This window comes from Anomalospiza imberbis, chromosome 6 (genome assembly GCF_031753505.1).
Source record: "Anomalospiza imberbis isolate Cuckoo-Finch-1a 21T00152 chromosome 6, ASM3175350v1, whole genome shotgun sequence".
Classification (NCBI taxonomy): domain Eukaryota; kingdom Metazoa; phylum Chordata; class Aves; order Passeriformes; family Viduidae; genus Anomalospiza; species Anomalospiza imberbis.
The window spans coordinates 45,239,176-45,261,501 of record NC_089686.1 but is presented as its reverse complement, the minus strand read 5'-3'; the positions used below and the strand labels follow the sequence as shown (position 1 = coordinate 45,261,501).

The 22,326-nt window shown below is 46.4% G+C and overlaps 1 protein-coding gene across 3 annotated transcripts in view; it reads right to left on the bottom strand.

Moving 5' to 3' along the window:
- Positions 1-22,326, bottom strand: part of CD151 (CD151 molecule (Raph blood group)) — a 32,551-nt gene that overhangs the window by 2,741 nt on the left and 7,484 nt on the right. For 2 of the 3 annotated variants that reach the window (XM_068193850.1, XM_068193852.1), the window contains exons 2-8: positions 15,769-15,889; positions 10,441-10,544; positions 9,308-9,499; positions 4,759-4,833; positions 2,178-2,282; positions 1,163-1,318; positions 196-282 (exon numbers count right to left, since the gene is read on the bottom strand). In XM_068193850.1, coding sequence (XP_068049951.1) covers positions 196-282; positions 1,163-1,318; positions 2,178-2,282; positions 4,759-4,833; positions 9,308-9,499; positions 10,441-10,524 — 699 coding nt within the window. In that variant the 5' untranslated portion in view covers positions 10,525-10,544; positions 15,769-15,889. Of the gene's footprint in view, positions 1-195; positions 283-1,162; positions 1,319-2,177; positions 2,283-4,758; positions 4,834-9,307; positions 9,500-10,440; positions 10,545-15,768; positions 15,890-20,066; positions 20,463-22,326 lie in introns of those variants that run through there. The other variant, XM_068193851.1, reaches the window with a different exon arrangement.

Genomic DNA, 22,326 nt, shown 5'->3' with positions numbered 1-22,326 from the left:
GCACAAAGACTTTTGCTTTGAACCTGGTCAATCCTCAGGTCCCCGAAGTACCTGGCAACTTCGTGCCAGGCAGGGAAGAGCAATAAAACATCTTTTTTCCATCCCTCAGCTCAGGAGTTCCTTCAACTTCTGCCCAGCTCAGGAGTTCCTTCAACTTCTGCCCAGTACCCCAAAACTCCCCTCAGCCCTTTTTACCTGCACACAAGCAATGCTGATGCCCACCGCCCCGATAATTTTCAGATGCTCTTGAATGAAGTTTTCCAGCTTGGTAATGCAACCACTCTGCAGGGTGAAAGGAGGGACATGGAAAATCAGCTTAATTTTATCCTCTTGCTCATTTTAATCCAATGTTTTCGACCCTTGAAAGCAGCACTTTAAAAAGTGTTCAATCTCTTCCCCCAATATCTCTGGAAAAGCTAAATAGATGATGTGAACTGCATCATGCCTGGTATTGCTCAGGACCAGCTAGCTCAGGAACATCTGAACAAATCCAAGGTGTCTGCTGGCAGTGCAGGAGAAATGCAGAAGAACTGACCACATCACACACAGTGTCATTCTTCTCTCAGGTATGTGGAGAAAGATTCACTCGCTCACTGCCTAGCTCCTGCCTGGAGGGCATGTTTATTCCTGTGAGGCCAAAAGGCCAAGGAAATGCTGCTAAGTGCATCCAGAACCAACAACCTTAACATAACTGAAGCCTTTTAAGAGTAAATTCTTCCCACTGCTATTTATTACAGTTTGGTTATTGAGTTTTGGTATGAACCTGGAAAGCCAGACTCTGTCTGACTCTGCCTTGCAACTGTCAATCAAGGACCAGAAATATCTCCACTTGCAACTCATGGAGTAATTCCAACCACAGGAAGCTGTGTCAAATGTAGGACTTGCATCCAAATCTCTTGTCAGAACTAACAACCTCTCCTGCTTCCCCCCATAATTAATGTACCCAGTGGTAACAAACATAATTATTTTCCTCTATATTTACATATTAAATAATAGTCTACAGAGCTGAACTCTCAGCTAAAGAAGTGAATTCTACATTCCAAGGAATGTTACTGACTTTGAAGCCTACTGACAGTTTGCAGTAATAACCCAACACCGTCACTCCCTGCCCACCTCCTTTACACACCGTGACAGGTGGCTCTGAAGCCCTTCTGCTCTTTACCTCCTTGTAGATGTTGGAAGGATGGTCTCTTCTGCCACACAGGTCAGTGATTGTCTTACAGCAGCTGTCTGGGACTTTCCTCCCACTGGCCTCTGATGATTTGATCCACAGGCTGTCGGCCCAGTCCGTGTAGTTGTTGCTCCCACAGCACTTGAACTGCACACACAGAGAGCAAAGGCTGAGCCTGCAAGCACTGCAACCTTTTTCTCCTCCAGCCTCCCACATCAAGCCCTGGGCTTCACCCTCCTTTGCTGACACTCCAGCTATCTCATGGGTTTGCTTTTTTTATAATTATTAGTGGCTTTTGTGTTAAGAGTTCCCCAAATGGCCATTTAAATATCAAGTTCATCCATCCTTCAGCAGCTATGACTTTTGTTTACTGCTGGGACAAACTGTAACCAGAGTGCACCTGCAGCTGCCTCAGCTCATAACTGCGTGTTAATGATGGCAACAGGAAAAGTTTAATTACCAGTTACCATCACAAATGCACCTGCTATGGCACTATGCAAAGAGCAGTCCCTGTGCTTTGGAAGTGCCTATGCACAAGGGCCTTTTCTGTGGGAAAACCTGTCAGAACTGTGGCAGCCCTAAGCTGAACCACCCCTGAGCCAGGCGCAGCGAACAACAGTGGCAGGAGAGTTCTTCTTTCATTACATCTTGCTCTCTAGGGTACTGAAAAGCTTAATGAAAAATGTCAGCAATTTCTCCAAAGCCTTGAACTGGGAAAGCAGAAGCAGCTGTCAGAGTGACTTGGCAGCTCCAGTTCACTGGGAGCAGTTCAGATATCATTTCCCCAGTGCTACTGGTCATGCAATTCAGTGATCACACCATGCAGTTCTGCCAGTTGCATGGCTCAGGCCTTGCACTTCACCCAATTTTTTTTTGTCTTGAATCAGAACATACACTCAGCTTACAGAAGAAATACCTGCAGGTTGGACGTCAAGAGATGCCTTTTGAGTGCTTGGTTTTAAGCCCTGAAGTTGCATTAATTCTCTTTACCTCCAGAGAAACTCACCTCCTGCTGCAGTTTGTCCACTGCACTGGTAACACTCTCTTCTCCCTCCTTCCGGTACTTCTGGGTCATGGTGTTCTTCAGATTTTGTTTCAGCTCCAGGCTCAGCTGAATGGAGGAGAGAAATGGGATAAAATCACAAGGCAAACTCACTCCTCAGAACGACCCAAGGCCTAGTGGAAGCTACAGCTTCCTTCAAGATTGTCCTCCAAGGCTGGATTGGACAGGCTTATTTCCAAATGATTACAGATCAGACCTCTGTTTTAATAACTGCAGGGAGGTGCTTTGGGATCAAATTTCAACCTGTGTTACATCCCCACATGGCTTCTCACCTTGAATGTGCAAGATTGCCAAGACGTGCCTGCAATGAAAGGGAATACAGAAGTGTGCCTGCTAAAACATGAATATGCCTGTGAGACCATGTGCAGTCTTCTCCCTCTAACACCTGTAAAAAAAATGCTAAAAATTTTATTTTTGTAAAAAATACAAATCACCCTGTCCATGAGCGGGAAAAAAATCAAGAGTCCTTGGCATGATGGACTAAAGGCACATAGACCAAAGAGCTCTTGTATCATCTTGGAAAAAGATGCCACAGGAGGGAATTAAATGTGTGATTACAAAAATCACTGCAAGGCCTTTCTTGATAATAGAGAGACAAAGTCTGATTTTGCAAGACTAGAATTTCTGAAAGCATCATCATAAACCACTGGCATGTTCAAGTGATTGGAGTCAAACACTTATTTCTATGTAGACTCTTTTAATCCGGCTGAATTCTTTTCACCCTTTGCTGACAGCCAAGAAGTGCCAAAGAGCCACATTGGGTTTTTTTGTTTTGTTTTTTTATCCTGGTTGCATGTCTTTTTAAATTTTTTTTATACTGGTCCATGCAGCAACACTGCTTTAGTCCAATACCTTTGAAATTCCAAGGTTCTTATACCAATATAAATAATGCCAACATGCATTTTAGATGGGGTCAGTGGAATAAACCACTGAGCAACCTCTTTATAAACCTTTTATTCTACACAGTAAGTAGTAAATGAGAGGTCAAACATCTAGTTATACTAACTGTGCAAAATACATTCTGGAGTTTATTCTCCCTTTGAAACACCGCTTTCTCCAATCCCAGGTGTCAGATGGGGACAACACCTACCTCACAGACATGATATGAGGCATCGTTCATTAATATTTGAAAAATGCTTTGAGATCTTGGGCTGGGAAGCTCTATAGAAATGCAAAGGACTTAGCATAATAGAAATAAAGGAAAAAGTTCAGCAAGGAAGGCAGGGGCAAATAAAGAGGAGAGTCTATTAGCAGAATTATTACTTGGGAGAAAAGCAGTTACCTGCGGGCCCACGGGGAAGAACTGCAGCATGGAACAGAGATAAAGAACCAGTTTAGACACACACATGCAAGCCTTAGACACCAAAGCAAGGGCTGAAATAAAAACAGTGGCAAACGGAGCAAGCAGCCTGCAACCAAGAGAGAAGCAGGATTTATCAGCCAGAGAGCAAAGGGATGTGCAGCTTTTTATCAGAGATGCACTCAAGTGATCTAAAGCACTCAAGGGTACAGTTCTGAATATGCTGTCCCTTATTTCAACCCAGGGTTCAGCTCCCCTTCCTCCATTGTCACATATGAACCTCATGCCTTTGCACAGATGGATGGACAGATCCTGGCTTCCTGCCATGCCTGCCAGGATTGATCTTTTCCTGTTAAATATGCACATTCATGCCCCAGATCCCTCCTGACAGGAGACAGTACAGTTCTTTGGCTCCTTGCAAACCACCAGTGCCCATCCAAGGCAAAGCACAGAAGGTCCAAGAGAAAATGGAATGGCAAGGAGTCCTGGCAGTGAAAACAGCAAGATGGGATGTTCAGCTGCTTTTCAGACAGCCATTTGATAACAATCCTAATTTGCCACTTCCAATCAATTTCCAGACATGAGAGCAACTTTGCAGGCTGTTTGTGCCTTGGTGGTTAAACTCCCTTTGAAAGCAAAGTGATGAATTAAGCTCTGCTCTCGGCAACTGCAAGAAGTGCCAAGCCAGACCTGCAGCTGTTGGGAGCCTGTCCTGTGTCTCCAGCCCCTCAGCTGTGCTGCTCAAGTAAAGCTCTCAAAAAGTTCTTGACCTGAAAGGACCTCTCAGCTGGTCCATTCATTACCTTTGCTTGATGCAGCAGGAACTGTTCCTGTGTCCTGAACACGCTAAAGTGGCACTAACGTGATTTCAAGTTGTTTGCACTATGCCTTGAAGGCTGTCAGGAGAGTTCCTAGATCTACACAGCCTCAAAAACTGTCTTCTACAAGGGTCTGCAGAAAAACAGGGCACAAAGTGCACCACAGGAAGGAGCTGACCAGCAGGGCTGAGCAGCCCCTTGGAGTAATGACCACCACTTTGTCAAAACCAGTAAATAATCCAAGGTCTTTCGTATATGAAGGGGAGTGAGTAGGTGAACCACAAACAGACCTATGTCCCAAGCATCCAGGCCAAATTTGGAGAAATGGGAGAAAATGGAGAAATGGGATGATAACGAGCTGTTCTCTCTCATTTGTTTGAGTCTCCAAGGACTAATGTCCACTCACCTGCTGGTAGTAGATATAGGCCAGGATTCCTGCAATGATCTCCAGGAGAAAGATGCATAGCAACAATATGAAGTACTGTAAAATAATGGGAAAAAGACATTAGAACAGAACATAAGGAGATGCCAGGAGGCAGCTTTCCTTTACCTGGTAAAATGCCTGACTCTGTCCTCACTGATACTTTTCTGCAGCGGTGATCAAAAGCAGGGGCTGGGATTAAGACTTCAATAGGGTAGGAAAAGAACAATCCCACAGATTAATAAAAAACCACCAAACCACAGAATAACTGAAGAAAAGCAGCAGCAAGTGTAAGTTTAACTCACAGAGCCAGAGGGATACAGAGAATGGAAAAGTGCAGGCGACCAAGATAAGACCACTGTACAAAAGAAACCTAGATAGATAACCTAATGACTACACTCAGTATCATAGAAAGTATCTGATTCTGACATCAACGCAAAAAAAATAAACTTTTGCTTCTTTTGACATTGTTTAGGGCATTTCACCAAGTTACTAAGGAGCAATGTATGTTATAAAGATGACTCAATAAAGCCACAGAGGGCCCATTTCACCAAATATACAGCACAGCAGCTAAGTATAAAGCATCATTTGTGCTCCCAGTGACTTCTGCAGGGCTCAGCCACAGGCTGAGGGGCACTGTAGAAGTGGATGGACTTCAGCACCAATTCACATTCAGCACTGGGACTGTATGTGCTCCTGAAATGGGCTCTAGATGGAAAAGCTCTGCATCTCAAAACCAAAGTGAGAAGAACTCTTAGAAGACTAATAGAAGAACATGACTATTTCCTAAAAGGGCTTAGTGGCAATGAAGTAAAAAGGGTAAGTCCTGCTTACCACAAGAAGAATCAAATGGGCAGTACAAAAAACTGTTTGGGAGCCCTGTTCTATTCACAAACAAATAAGAAAGCCAAACCCATGAGGAATAAGTGCAGTAGATTAAAAGGACTAAGCAGGCCTGAAGAGCCAGGGTGATGCATCCACTTGCTGCTTAGGGTCCAAGACAGCTTTTCAGGGAGAACCCCTCTCCTGACAAACAGCCCCTGCCTTGCTCATGGTCAGCAATGATTCTTTACAGATCCAGGCTGTTCTGTGACCGCTATTAAATTAATCTTCCTGTAGAAAAAGCTGAATAAACCCCAGTTCCAGCCATAACAAGGACCTCAAGCTAAGTTCCTGTAAGAGCTGGCTTCCCTAGTACAGAACAAACAAAATATCTCCCATTTTCTGTTTTGCCCTCAACCTTAAGAAAGGTCTGTTACCAAGAGACGAAGCAAATGGCTCCCTACAAATGTAACTGGATATCAAACCTGCCCGAAAAAGGACAGTGAAGATCTGGACACAGCAAGGATGCCTTCTGTTGCACGAGGGTTACACCCCCACCGTGCACTCTTTTCACTAGGTATTTCCCAGCCCCTTCTGCAGGAGTAAAGTGACACAAACACTCATGCTTCCTCCTTCACCCCTGCTGGGCTTCAGCAGCTGCAAAGGAAGGACAGCTGGGTTTTATCTGCAGACCGGGCTTTAATCTGAGCACACAATCTCGGCCTTTCACTCCCCTGCCCCAGGCTCTCCCCCGCAGCGATCCCGACCATCTCTGCAGCACAGGGTACCCATTCATCCCAGGGCAATGAGTCACACACTGGAGCGCAGGATAGCTAAAGGCTGCTCCCACCACTCCCAGGAGGCTGAAAAGGGGCAAGAAAAGCTTGGCAGCCCTTGACACAACGGCTGGCTCTTTCCTTGAGACCTTGTTATGCCTTAACTGACCCAACATTATTTCTCTGCCAAGGAGGGGCAGGAGGATGGCAGGATGCTGAGAACAACCAACGGACTGGAAAGCTTATTTATTTTTCCTTGCTCTGTGTGATGTCAGATGCATTCAGGTAGAGCTAAAGTTATGTCACCACAAGCTCTCTGCTCACAGTGCTGGCTTACAGTGGATAGAAACAAACAAGTATCCAGCAGACCTTAACAAATGTGAGTCACAAGTAAAACCTTGTGAGGGAGGTTAGTGCATCTACCACCCATGAACCCAACCTGTCTCTGCTCATACACTCCACCATTATCTTACTCTCATCGTTCCCTCAGGGCCACTTCCAGGTATCATGCTGGTATAGGGGAGCAGCAGCTTTCACTCTGGACACACACAGAGCACAGGGCAGCTCTCTCCCTCCTCTTCAGCTGTAGCTGCAAGGCTTTCCTAGAGGCCTGCTATGGGAAGAGCAGGCCAGCTCTGGCTTGGAACTGTAGGGACACGCCCGACTTGTTTCCCAAGTCAGAAATGTGCGATCACCAGAAGCTCTCTAGCAAACACATGTCCTGGACCTGGGTGGGCTCTCAGCAAAATTTACCCTGGCTCTAGCTCCAAGACTGAGTCAGGGCTCCTCAAGATCTCCTCAAGATCTAAAGAGCCCAAATTCCATCCAGTGAGGTACCAAGTGTTAAGTGTGTTTTCTCTGAATAATTATCTGGAGACATCTTTCTACTACCTGAAAAGAGACAGATAGCAGTGATACTCCTAAATCAGCAACCTCACTTCAGTGGGAGGGTTCCAGGCTGAAATGCAGCAGGAACAGAAATCCTAATCCCTGTGAGTTGCCTTCTCCCTGTCCAAGGTAGCTGACTAGAAAAGGCAGTGTGAGGGCCAGGTCTGAAGAAAGTCACCTTCTCTCTTTATAAGCAAGGTCTCCTATTTGACAGGTCTTTCCCTGGGACTCCTGCTGCATTTTGACTGAAGTGTGATATAGCAGTGGTCTGTGTCCTTGTAAAGAGCTGGACTGCAGCATCACAGCCAGCCAGGCTGCAGATCCACTGCCTTGCCTGCTCATGGAGCCAGAGAAACTCCACCTCTCAGGCTGGCTGCCCAAGCCTCAGCACAGCACATGGTTAAGGAAGGCCAGTAAGAAATGACAAAAAAGTAGCACAGCTGTCAGTGATGAGCAATGAAATACTATGAAAAGCCTTGAAGTGGGCTCATAAAACTCAGTTACATACAAGGCAGAAAAAAATTTCACAGCTTCCCAACTTTTCAAGAGAAAAACAATCTAAAAACCAGATATGTATTTTACTAACAGCATCCAAAGCTGTCAGTAATCGATTTTTAAAAGCACCAAAGCAGCACTAGGGAGAGCACAGCTCTGTGCTGCTTATACTGCTCCCTCCCATATTTACATGGGTCTCTTGTACAGAGGGAAAATGGGACAGGCTGGCACAGCCCCTGGAGTGACTGTGAAGCTGTCAGGATTACTGTCTGAGCTCAGAGCTGGCAGAGGCCCCCAGCCAGGCTCACCCAGCCCTGGCAAGCACAGCCCTGTCTCAGATTACTCAGGGCAACCAAAGCAGAGCTCAAGCAAGAAGAGACAATAGGTCTGTCACAACCAGCCACTCCGAAAGGACGCGTGGTGTAAGGAGACAGCGTGACCTTTTATTCCCAAGAGACAATTATTAATTTTCTATGGCAGAATAACAAAGAAAACTCCACTGGATTTTCATATGTAGCTTCTGGCTGAGGGAAAGAGACAAAGGGAGATCTCTTTGGCATGGAGAGTCAGTGAACCAAGGCCAAAACCAACTGCTACAGACCAGGAACCCACTGAACAAGCATCAGCAATGCACTCACTGTGTCTCCCTCTATATTTTATTCTCCCTCTCTGGCCCAACTCTGCCTCTCACAGGGATTATCAGGTCTGCATAGCAGTGAAGCATCAGGCTTGCTCACAACTCTTCTTTCTGCTCCTCTATCCAAACTAAAGTGGAAAAATGGGATCGGTCAGGTGAACGAGGATTTGCAAAGGGAGGAGCTGGTGGCTGAAGTATTTTTTTCTGTACCTGTGAAAGCCAAGAGCCAAGGATTGTTATTTCAGTCACTACACTCACCACTGCAGCCCAGACACAAAAACAGACTGCTGCCACATTACAGACTGAAAGGGAGATTTGAGAGGGAGCAAGCAAAATAGAAACCTCAGGGCTGGTAAAAAACTTCAGTGTAGGTGGGTGAGCAGGGAACTCAGGAAGTAACACAGAGAAAGCTGTAAAAGAAGCAGCAGATTATCAAAACAGTATGACTCTTTTTTGTGGAAGCAAGACTAAAGTAATTTTTAAATTTTATTGGAAATTTTCTTTTCTTTGACAACCAAGTGAAAAAGTGTATTAATCTGGCTTGAACCTAATGTAATTAAACGCTAGTTTTGTTACAGGTCTCTCGTATTTTCCTCCCTCTTCCCATTTTCCAAAACAGAATATAGAATGGGCAAGGAAAAAGGAAGAGACAAAAGCCACAAGATTTTCTATTGAATAGTTTCAAATAGATGTTCTCACAAAAGCACAGGTATTACAACTACACTTTTTACTCTTGAATCATGCAGCACACTCTTTGTGTGGATGAAAGAAAATGCTCCTGTCCCCTGGGACGTGGACAGCACTGCTGTCAGGAGCTGGAGACCTTAGTGATATTTGCTCTAGGACAAACAAATAAGGCTGGTGCACAACACAACCAAGATGCTTCCCTCAAATAAAACAATCAAGCAAAACTCACCACTCGTAGCAAATTCCGCCGCTCTTTGAAGGTGGCACAGCACCCAAGGATGCCAGTGACCATGACCACCACCCCAGCCACCACCAGGATATAAGCAGTTGCAGAGTATGTGCTGGAGGAGAGCAGGCTGATGTAGTCACTCTTCTCAGCCAGGGTCCAGGTGCCCACTGCCATCACAGCCCCTCCAGCCAGCTGGGGAGAGAGAGAAGCAAGCAAATGAAGGGCACCTGAGGCATGAACTTCCTCACCTCCCAACACAACTGGACAGGGACAGCAGGATGTACCACAGCTCCATCAGCTAGCCAAAGATGATCTACATTAAAAGATGGACTCACTGGACTGGAGCAGGTCTTGAGCTTCAAGACACCCAGTTCAGCACCCCAGGCAGCCTGAGATGGAAGCCATCTAAACCAGTGTACACCAGGTCATACTCAGAGCAGAGTCTTCCCAAATGTAGCCACACTGGGTTTCGGGCAAATAAAACATGTCAAATCTGTATGACCAGCCTGACTGGCTAAACTAACCCTTGAGACAAGTGAACACAGAGAACCCAACCACATCCCTAGCAGTCCCCTTTCTCTTTGTAAGCCTTCCGCTTCCAGAGGGTTTTAGGCAGCTTCTGGTAAACTCAGACAGTTTTTCTTAAAGGTCTGATCTGGACACTCCATTGCTCAGTCCCATGCACTGAAATTAAACACAATCCTTTGGCATCAGTAACTTTTGTGGTGGAAAATATGACTCTAAGAAGATCCACTCTATTAAGAAGGTGTGTGTCATCTGCCAGCGCTCCCTCTGCCATTTTGAGAGGAGGAATGGCAAGACAGTGGAGCCCTCAGGCTCCTGGAAAAAGTAAACCAGGTGAAAAATCAAGGCTTATTTTCAGGCTTCCTGTAATTTTCTCTATTTGGTAACATGACCTAGAAACAGGCACATGCTGCAGTGTCAAGCCATGACTTCTGCAGCCTGAGCAGCCAAGCCCAAGGGGTGACATTTCACCCAACAGGACAAAGGCTGTGTCCTATTGACATCAACACTTCTTCCCAAAGACTCCATTACAACCAAGATTTCTGCACCCCTGACATCAAAATTGCAGTGCCACCTCATTGCCTCTGAGACAGACTGAGTTTTCTTACCCAGAAAAAGAAGTTGAAGATGAAGAGAAGGTACTTCAGACAGATGGTCCCACATGTTTCCTTCTTTTCTGTATACTCACGCATCTTTCTGGTTCACTAAGTTCCTAAAAAAAAAAAAAAAACAAAACCAGGAAAGCTTGAGGGAGTCAGTCATCACACCACTTCTCCCAGAAGGCCAGCATTACTATCCTCCTCCTGCAAGATCTAACACTTGCAATCTTTTGAAGTAAGCTGGTGAACAAGCCATTCAGCTGACTTCAGGGACACAGGACAGTGTTTGCTCTGATAAAGAGCTCTCCTATCCATTTGGGTGACCTACACACAAGATCTTGCACAGTCCCAGGCCTGTTTTCCAGAAAATCCCAGTCTGGCTTCTGACTGCAGCCTGTAGCTGCTGTTCTGAAGGTGGCAACAGAAACCTTGGTCTCCGATATTTATGGAATAATCTGTCTCCAAATAATATTATTTTCTCACCGCCATTAGTTACAACTGCCTTAAATAGATCCTTCTCTAAGTTTGGGCTATTTTTTGATCTTTACAACTGTAACTGGGAATACACTTGTTCAGATATGTTCAGATGTCCTATCCTTTTTGAATCCCGGCAGTCTGTTGGAGCAATTAATTCTCTTCTTCACTGCTTGCTTTCCATGGCCCTTCTCACTGCCTAGCTGTCCCCCAGGGCACTAAGAGACTGTTCCAGCTACTAAGAGGAAGAAACACAACCCTTGGCTTCATATGATCTGACAGCATAGAAATGCCCCTGCAGATATGTAAGGAGTGGGATTTTGTTGTGAGTCAGTCCCAGTGCAGTGTTACAGATCTGCTGCACCCTGGAGCACGTTTCTCAGAAGTGGTCTGCAGCAAGCACATCTCCATGTTACTCCACTGCCTGTTGTTCAGACCTCAAAGTCTGAACCTCTCAAAAAAGTATTCTCATCACTGCCTGACCAGGCAGACAGGACAAAAGCACTGCACAGACTATTGCTGCCAGCATCACCTGTGTGAGGCAGGATGCAGAAGTGCAACCACATCCTCACCACTTGCATTCAATTAAAAAATCATCTCTTTCTTCCCACACCAGCCAGCAAGGAATGATGCAAACACTGTGCACCAACATCAGAGTGCAATGTTTTCCTAAACCAGCAATTTCCTTGGAAGCAGGCAGGCAAACAGCCTCTACATTTTTCCAGAGGCAAGGAGTTCATGCTTAGTTAAAATACAAAACTTCTTCACGCAAGTGATGCAAACTCCCTCCAGGGACCCACTGCAGCTACACCCAGCCATGCAGCACAGACTCACCTACCTTGGCAAACACCTGACAGCAAAGAAAGTGAGAAACAGGTACACACAGCCAGGCTGCACATCAGGTGACTATCAGCATTGTTTTTGCCACCACACTTCTAATGTCTGGCTTTAGAGCCAGATGAAGCAAGGCTGGGAACAGCAGTTAACCATTCTGCAGCACAATTGTATTTTATTTGCAGGAAACTATTTCCTTGTGCTTCATGCCAGCCCACTCAAAAGCCCCAGCCAGGCCCATGCTTTAGAAACTAACAAATGAAGCTAACAAGGAAAGCAAGAGTGTGAACATGCCAACAGTCCCACCCATGCCCATCCCTGTCACCATTTCACAAGAAAACATTTTTCTCCAGAATAACATCTGGAAACAGCAGTTGGCAGCAGAATGCTGCTTCACTGGCAAAGGGAGCAGCTCTGAGGTGGTGGCATAGATGAAGGAGAACAACTCTTCAGAGTTATCTCCAGAAGAGATCAGAACCTCCAGCAATGCTCAGATTAATTACCACGTTGCAGCACAAAAGGGCCCCAGGCTTTGGGAAGGAATGGATGCTGCTGGTACTGTATGCACTGACCAGGCTTGCAAATTCTCCATGAGAAGACGCCCCAAGAACACAGCTTTCATGGAAGGTGACGGATTTACAGCTCCCAGAGGCTTCATTAAGCCACAGAACAAGAATGGCAGCAGCAAGGCAGCCACACACGCCTGCACGTTTCAGAACAGGTACCTCAGCCCAGATCTGAGAGATGCCTTCCAGCAACAGTCCTGGTGGCCACCCCTTCTAACATCAGGGCTGTATGCAGAGGAATGTGCACTGCAGGCTTGCAGAGACTGACCAGGGGAAGATAACCACGCTTAGGCTCTTTGGCCCAGTTTCCCTCTTGCTCCCTAGGATTTTAGGAACCAACCTTCCTTCATTCCATCCATCTGTTAGTCCCCAACATATCGCCATAGAGCAGGTGCTGGGCCCTAGCAAGGGATACTAACTTGTCCCTCCTTCTGATCCAAGAGCTCAGAAATCCCAGTCACAGCTCCATCGAGTCCAAGGTGAGGACTGGGCAGATGCACAGCTGAGACTGCACTTGCATCAGATGACAGTCTGAAATCCCCCTCAAGACTGCAGGTCCTGCTCCACCCAGCTCTGGGTACAGGCCTTTCAGGCAGCCCGGCTTCACTGCTGGCAGGAGGGGATATGCCTGTTTCCAGAAAGCTGGCAGGGAACAGCTGCAGGTTTATAAGGCAGGGTGAATCACCAGGGATGGCAGACCATGAATCACAAAGCAATCAGGGCTGTCTCCTGTTTGATCTATCCTTCCTAGCCAGGAGCAGAGCTGATGGCACTGGCTGCCTCTGCATGCTTGATGACTCATGAAGCCAACTATTGGGGGAAAGACAGCTCTCCAGACCCTCTTTTTGGAAGTCCTGCTTACACTCCCTGCCTCACACAGGGTGATCTGCTGCCTCCCATCACATGCAAAGACAGGGTTAGGCTTCAGGGAGCAAGAGAGGGCAGGAGACTACAGTGAAATGCTTTTCCCAAGGAGCCCTGGCAGTGGGAGGGGGGAACCACAATCTGCTTCCCAGGCTTAGGGTCACTTCAGGCTCTGAGCCTCATGGTCCCAAAAAGCACAGAGGTGTTGGTCAGTGTCACAGCACCAGGATGAATATGGGGGCCTCATCCTGAATTCACTGACATAGCCAGGGTCTCTTGCCTTCAGCTGTCCTTATAACAAACCCTCAGAACTGATACGAATCACTCTTGCAACCGGACAAGAAGCAGCAACAGTAATTAACACACGTAATTCTGTTCTATTTTAAACACTGAGGAAAAAACCTGTTCTGAATCATTATCAATAAATACACACGAGCTCTCTGATGAACAGGAAATGGAAAGATCTGCCACACGGGTATATTTACAATTACATAAAAACATATTAATTAAACATGAGCTTCATAATGGGAAGTACTTTGCTAACTGAAAAAGTGGTTAGAAGACTAAAAGTACTTCCATAGTGAAGTTTACTAGGTCCAGTCCAACAGACAGTAGCTTGATCAGCAAGTTACATTTCAGCAAGCAATCAAGGAATACAGGCTGTGAAATTTAGTCACACAATGGAAAGAAGTATTTTTAAGGAAGTCACAAGAATCAACAAGAGGTTCCTACTATGCCCACACACACTGCAAGAGAAATGACAGAGAGAAATAATTCTCTAGGGGAAACAAAATGCATTAAGCTGAGAGGAAAAAACAAGTGACAGAACCTGTAGATGAAAAGGAGGGGTAACAGTCTGAAGATTAATTCAAGAAACTGAGAGTCTAACAGCTTGAATCCAGCTTCCCACTCTGACACAGACTTTGTGCATAGACTTGGGCAAGTCCCTCAGTCTGACCCTTGCTTCTCTCTTCCTCTCTAGTGCAAGACCCTCATCTTTCTCTAAACCCAGTGATTTTATGAGGATCTGCACTGAGAAACTCTGCTGCTGGAGGAATGCCAGCTGAGAGGCATGACAGGCTCCAGGTGACTGGCAAATTGGCAAAAGCCCGACAGCAACACGATTACACGGAATCAAAAGTGCTTTTGCCAGCAAAGACTACTTCAGCCAGTGAACTGGAATAACTTCTTTTATGATTAGTAGAATACATACTTATAATGAGAGGAATGCCTGGTAAAGTAATTTTGGCAATAATTTATGAGGCTTGCTGGTTCAAATACATCAGAGATTGAGAGATGCTAACAATGAAGTATATGAGTAACAGTGAATAACACTGGAACAACAGTGAAGCAAGGAGGAATCTATGCAAACATCTCAAAAATATAAAAAATATAAAGAGTGAGCTCATCCCGCCCTGTGTGACTGCAAGCCACAGCCTCCTAGGAGGGTAAGAATATACAGGGCGTGACTGCCAGGCAAGGCTGGGATCACATCAAACATGAAACCATTCTGTGGTCTGATTTTCTTGGGCTCTCATCCTACCATGACTGAACCCTTAGACAAACTGGACCACAAGAACTCACCAGAAGTTGAGCAGTATGGCTCCAGTTCTGGGTGCTGAGCATCTGGGAACACAAGCACTGCACAGACAACTGTGAGACCTAAAATTTCAATGGCAGGACTTGCTCTGCGTGTTCCACACCACACCAGTGTATTTTTCTTTGCAGACCCAAAGGCACACATAGGCGTGCGCACACAGCCCAGCTCAGAAAGCATATGACATGCACACACACACACTCCTGCTGGATAGACATTCATTTAGTCATCCCAGACACTGCTTGGTACATTTGCCTCAACTTGCTCAGTAACAGCACTTAATTAAACAGCAAAGAAAGCCAGACCTGCAGGCTTTTTCTGCATAACCTGCCCTAAAGCAGCATCTGACAGATGGGGAAGAAACAATGCCAAAGAAAATGAATAGCTCCCAGGCCATTAAAAGCATCATTATTTAAAAGTATTGATTTTTGAGTGATAGCAAGCAAATTGGTATTCAACACATCAGTGACAACTATTCCACAAGATAACTCATACACCACAACTTAGATAACTTCTAACATCTTTACCAAAGCACACAAGAAAGACGTCCTGCAGGAAATCCCACTGCACCTGGGGAGGGAAATGTTCCACTGGAGACTATCTGAGCTGGGCCAGATAACCCTGGCAGCCATCAGCAAACAAAGCAGACGTCCTTCCCTTGGTATGTGCAGTGCAGGTGTGGGCCAATAACTTTAATCTTCAGCAAACTCACTGACATTCTTTGTCAAGGCTAAACTCCAGCCTTTGAAAGCATGACCTCTCTTGAGTTCCCTCTCTGTAAGATGAAAACATTACCACTGACACTTTACCTACCCCACTGAACATCCTCAGAAAGGGTCTCCAGCTGCTTCTCACCTGCCAGAAAGCAGCTAAAAGTAACTTAAGTAAAGCCTTCCCAGGAGAGGAATTCTAAAGCTTGCAGGTAAAGAGGTCAAATTCACACCGTGTGCCATTATCCACCCCAAAGTGACAGCCAACATGATCAGCAGTCTTGACACTGACCTTCTACCACCAAAGCAGGTGACAGCACCAGTGCAAATGTTCAGTCCTCTTCAACAGCTTTTTTCCACCTCCTCTCTTCTTGCTGGCTCTAGTCTGCTGCTGGATTTAAGAAAGCAGAAAGCTGAAGGAAAAAAGAAGAGAGATGCAGAGAATCATGAACTATGCCAAAGACTACTCTGAAATCAATATATGATTATATGCTTTGCCATCAAGCCCTTTAAGTAGAGAGCACATGATTTCAGAATACCTCTTATGAATGCATTTGATTAAACTGCAAAGTGTGCATTGGATAACAGGAAAGAGCTCGACTGCAGCAGGGGTGCATGAACATCTTCTGCTGGTAGAAAGCTGTCAGAACAGGTTTGTATTTACTGCTGCATCCTGTAAATGCTGCTATCAATTCTGCCAAGACTGTGTACACAAAATGACAGCTCATTCTGGTGCAAAAGGCCTGGAAGCAACTCCATGAGAAAGCTCAGGAAGATCCTTCTGTGCAGCGCAAAGCCCTTCTTGGTGTTAGCGCCTTGAAGTGATCAAGTTTTCAATCTGGTCATGGGCAACCCCACCCTCTCTCCTTCCTCAACTCTCCCTTCTGATGAAGCCACGTAGCCATTGATAGCCACGCTCCAGTCAAGATTCAGTCATGGCAAGTAGGTTGTGGCTTTCTAGCAGCACAGTGGCCTCCAACTCCTCCTGTTTGTTGCCCACACTGAATGTACCAGTGCAGAGACACCTCGCCTGGGCTGTCAGCCACATCACCTTTTTAGAAATATCCTCCAGTGTACCCAGCACATGGCAGAGCAACAGGCTGAGGGCCCTTGCTAGCACTCCATCCCTCTAACCCTGGCATGTCATCCCAGGGCTTGTCATTTCTGTGGAGGCAGCTAGGCTGCATAAGTCTGCTGTACTGGAAATGGCCTCTAGCATCCCCTCTTTCCCCTGCTTTTCTCAGGTAGAGGGTCCCAAACTAGCACAGTATGGACAACACACCTTCTTTTATAACCAGCTTGGATTACCCCTGCTTCCATTCCCTATGAAAAATGATGCCAATAAGAGCCAGAAAGGTGTTGATTCACATTACTACACAGCCTCTAGACCACAAAAATATCTGTTCAGAGAAGCAAGTGGAAATTCCATTTCTTGCACCACTGGAAAGAAGGCCAAACAAAGTTCTTGGGTTCGTTAATTAAAGGTCATACAAGAGAACTTTCTGAGGAACTAGGGAGAGAAGAAAAGGCACAGTCACTTAGAAGGCAAGCAATAGTTCCTAAGAATCCTCCTGAGGCTGGGCCCAAACTCTCCAAGACCAGCCCCAGTGCCCTGCCCTTTATTTGTCTGCTTCATGCAGCTCCCACGCTCCTGGCTTTTCAGAAGGGAAAGCTGACCAAGGACACAAAGCTCAGTGCTTTGCTTTCCATCTCAGAATGTTGGAACGTGCTGCAAAGCCAAAGTACTTGTGCCTTGGACTGGAGAGAATGCAAAACACAAGTCAGACATCCACCTGAGGATGAAAAGCTCCTTCTAAAGAATTGTAATTTAAATTTAGGGGGGAGGGGGCAGGCACACAGAACAGATTTTGGTCAAAATCCCTCCTCCTTGACAGCTCTAGCAGACCCTGCTTGACCCTACCTCTTGACTGGGAGAGCACTTTTCCAAAGAACTGAGAGAGGGTAAGTTTGTTTCCATTCTGGCAGTCTGGGAGGATCTGGTGTCAACAGTCTCTGATCAACAGTCTATGCAACATCTCCACGGGCATGACCGCCCTGCTGTCACCCCTCAGAGTGATTGCCAAATCCCGCCTTTCTTCTGCCCTGGCTCAAGGTGCTGTGTTTTGAATAGACCCCTCAAGAGAGATGTAGCCCCCAAACTCCTGCTAATTTTAAGGTAAGATAAGGTATCCAGAGAGGAGCTGCATGCCTAATACACCTGAGCAGTCACCTGCTCTTTGAGACAAGACTGTCTCTCCAGAGAAGAGCACTCAGACCTTCCACTCATATTTTCCAGACTGTTTCCTCCCCAGAGGAGGGGCTTACTGAAGCATAAATAACAATAAGCATAAATTTCAAACTCAGCAAGGATTTACATGTTCAGCACCACCCACATACCTGCAAATTAAGTGTTTTATGAGGGGGCTAGCCAAAGTGGGTGAGGCAATGCCTGGCTGCAGGATCCTTGAGGATAACAAGGACCTTGGCATAAAACCAATTTTACAACCATTAAGAGAAGAAAGCCTATGAGAGAAAGATAAGAGTAATTGAGCGTGCCTGGGAATGTGTGTCTGTACCCTAGCACTGTTTCACTACAAAGCAAACAAAAAGCCCTTCCCTGACAAAACATTCACAGTCAGCCCCAACCTGAGAGCAGAAAGCCCCTGTCTCCTGCTCCCAGAGGTGGGTAAGCAGGGAAACATGCAGCCCCTCCAAGCACCTAGTCCCCATCAGGAGCTGGAAGGCAGGCAGAGACCAGCACCCACTGTGTGACCAAGGGAAACTCCTGGGTCAAACAACCTCCTCTTGTATCCCATAAGGCCTCCTTTATCCTGAAGGATCCCAAAGCACTTCACGCTATTTATACACAGGAACCACTTCACTAGTCATTGAGCTGAGGAGAGGAACAATAACCTTCTCTTTTCTCTCACTGGAAGCAGCAGAAATCAGTGCCTGGCTGTGTTTGCAGAGAGCTCACAGCAATGAGGGTTTGACACAACAAGGAGCAATAGTTCAGATAGGTCAGGGTCAGCCAACAGACAAGGCAAACTCTTCACTGCAGCCTACTACTGGTACTTTAAATTCCATTTTCCCAACTCTGCTCATGGGCATTGTGGGGTTCTTTTTGTTAGGCGTTTTCTTTTCCTTTTTTTTTTTTATTTTTAAGCAGGGCTTTGTCTGCACTGGAGAATTTACCAGCAGCATTAAACCACATTTCTAAACAAAACATTTTGTGCCAAATCAGCTTTCTGCCTGATCCCTTCCTATTCATTATCTTCCTATTCATCCCATTCATTTTGAGCCCAGCGCTCAGAAGCAAAGCCACTGGGTTCTCAGTGTTTTCAGAGAGTGCTCACAAAGCCTCCCTGCCCTGTAGCCATGCCAGTACTAGAACCAAGTCAACAAGCACTAAAAGTCCTGGGAAGACAGAAATCCTCCCAGCCTCCACAAAGCCTATTCAGGCAACCCTCTACAAGAATTCAAAGCACTCTCCAAATAATGTAGCAGTGATAACCATTTTTTCACTCTCTGCAAAAAGCTGGGTTTTTACACAGTGGTTAGAGCTGAGGGCAAAGACTAACCAAAGAACACATGCTGCCTTGTAGCTACTACACAGTCACTCAAAATTTGGCTGCAGTCTCAGTGCAGTTTTGTTCCCTACAAATCTGTACATTGAAAAGGTGCTCAGCTGAAAGCCAGTAGATTTTCTACCTCCCCACAGTGTCAGGTGCATATCCCATGGCAGACTGTCATCTTCACTGCACCAAACTCACAAACAAATCATGGGGCTTAAAATCCCACAGTTAAAAACTTATGCAGCAGTACTTGGAAGAGAGGGCAGGCAATTTGTGTGCCACCACAAGGTACATTTCTAGCCTCTCAATCACACAGTGTTCCATAATCTCACTGCCTGAAAGATCCTCTGCCTCCTCAAAGCACACCAATAAAGAAAAAAGCAGGTTGTAACAGGAGCTCAGAGAGATTAAGTGCCTCTCCCAGGAGAGAGAAGGAGTGAATTTGCTCTCCTCAACATCCATCCTCCAGCAGCCAAGCTGTCCTCTCTTCTGGAAGACCAATGCAAAACAAAAAGCTATAAACCACAAAGTTTTCAAGTTACTTCTTAGCATTCACTGCCTTGCCTGTGCCCAAGACACCTGACTGCAAACAGCACAAAGCAAGAGGTGCACAAAAACCCACACCAGCTTTAGCTTTTGTACAAAACTTGCTTTGAGTGAGTTGCTCCTGTTTTCACTTTCTGTGGTGCAAACAAGGGAAGCAAGGCTCGAGTCATCCCACTCATCTTTCCCAGGCAGCCCGCCTCAATGTGAACTCCACTAAAATCGTATTTTAAAAGCAGTTGACAAGGGATTTGGCAGTGGAAACCAAGGTTAACATTCTTACTGCTTCAGACCTGTTGCTGATTAGCTCAGGACCGGTGCCAGCCATGCCAGATAAAACCTCTGAGCGTGCCAGCAGTGGAGCAGGTACCTACACTACCAGGAATGGGGTGATGCACTTTGCAGTGCCCTGGCACACAGACAGAAAAGGGAACATCATGCAGACGCAGAATGGGGCAACAGCAGCTCTCACCTCATCATGGCAGTCACAGATGCCAGTGACAACTTCTGGAGCCTCCCTTTCTACACAGAATATCCTCATGTGGGAGCACTCACATTTGGAAATACCCACGTCTCTAACAGCAGCACCAGGAATGGTCAAGACATCTCTTCTGACCATCAGTCCTTATATATATCCCCAGTAACATTGTCTCTGGAAGTGTTCTCAAGTGGTCACCGAATGATTTGAGGAATTATATTCCTCTCCACAGCTAAAATCACTTTATTAGAGTCAGATCAAATATCAAGCACAGTCAAGGGCAGTTAAATGACATTTCATTTCCCAGAGCTGTAAGTCGAAGTTCATAGGAGCTGTCTCTCTCCTGTTGCTATAGGAGCAGTGCTGGAAACAATGCTCAATCCACCAAGGCTGCTTTGAAAAGGATCGTTCTTCCAGTAAAATTAAACAACTCCTAGCCAAAAATAAAACATTCCTCCCCATTCCACCCTGCCCTTCTGTAGCACGTTACGCAGCTGTTTTTGGAGCAGCCTGTAAACTTGACCGGGAGGCACCAGCATGTGAATAAACAACCGGGAGGCAAGGGCTGCCTCCAGGCAATTACTTGCTGGCCCCTCACCAAGGCTGGCAGCAGGAGACAAGATACAAAGAAGTCCTTGGTTCCACAGCACGCACCACTAAGCTCCAAAGAAATCCCCCAGCCCCATGCCAACAACGGCTTCCCTGAAACACCTGGAACCACCAGTGGCACGGGGAGCTGGGCTTGCTCTGAAACACCCGGATCCGCCAGTGGCACGCGGAGCTGGGCTTGCTCTGAAACACCCGGATCCGCCAGTGGCACGGGGAGCTGGGCTTGCTCTGAAACACCTGGATCCGCCAGTGGCACGCGGAGCTGGGCTTGCTCTGAAACACCTGGATCCGCCAGTGGCACGGGGAGTTGGGCTTGCTCTGAAACACCCGGATCCGCCAGTGGCACGCGGAGCTGGGCTTGCTCTGAAACACCTGGATCCGCCAGTGGCACGGGGAGTTGGGCTTGCTCTGAAACACCCGGATCCGCCAGTGGCACGGGGAGCTGGGCTTGCTCTGAAACACCTGGATCTGCCAGCGGCACACGGAGCTGGGCTTGCTCTGAAACACCCGGATCCGCCAGTGGCACGCGGAGCTGGGCTTGCTCTGAAACACCCGGATCCGCCAGTGGCACACGGAGCTGGGCTTGCTCTGAAACACCTGGATCTGCCAGCGGCACACGGAGCTGGGCTTGCTCTGGTCCTCTCTGCAGCTTCAAGCAAAGGCACAGGCAAAGGGCAGCTCTCCACGAAGGGTACAGAGCCATAATCATCAGAGCAACTTTGGCAAGTCTGTCCCAGTGTACATCCTTGGTTTTGGCTGGCACAGAGTCAGTGTTCCCTTTAGTTGCTGGTGCAGTGCTGTGGTTTGGGTTTAGTAGGAGAACAATGTTGATAACAAACATGTTTTGGCAGTTGCTAAGCAGTGCTTACTCTAGATCAAGAACTTGTCCGTTTCCCATGCTCTGCCATTAAGGAGGTGCACAAGAAGGGAAGGACCATGGCCAGGACAGCTGATCCAAACTGGCCAAAGGGATATACCATGCCACAGAATGTCAGGCTCAGGATATAAACTGAGGGGAGCTGGCCTGAAGCTGCTGGGGGACAGACTACGGAGTTGCATTGTGCATTATTTGTGTTTCTTGGGGTTTATTCCCCTCTCACTCTCCTTTTCATTACTACTGTTGTTATTATTAAAATTATTACTACTATCATTATATTTTACATTGGTTCAATTGATAAATCGCTCTTATCACAATCCATAACTTTTATTTATATTATTTTACTGATTCTTCACCCCATTCCACCAGGGCAGGGGCATGAGGGAGGGGTGGCTGCATGGTATATAATTGCTGGCTGGGGTTAAACCATGACAGTCTAATCATCCATTTCATTTAGAGCTGGCAAGGAAAAAAAAAGTGGGAAAGGGTTCCAACAGATGCCAGCACAAAACAGCTGGACTTCAAAGGAAGCAGGAAAATGCTGAAGGGGATTTCTCCACCAAACCACCCTACTACTAACTTAGGACTCTATGAAGAAGCTTCAATAAAGGAAAGCCTAAAATGACTTTGAAACTCCATCCTCCCCGCAACCACCCCATCCACCTCAGAGGTCAATTTTCAAGTCAGGAGGAACCATTATCATCTCATCTGATCTCTATTATTTTAAAGCTTAAGATTTAAAGACTAGAAGCAGTCCACTCTATAATC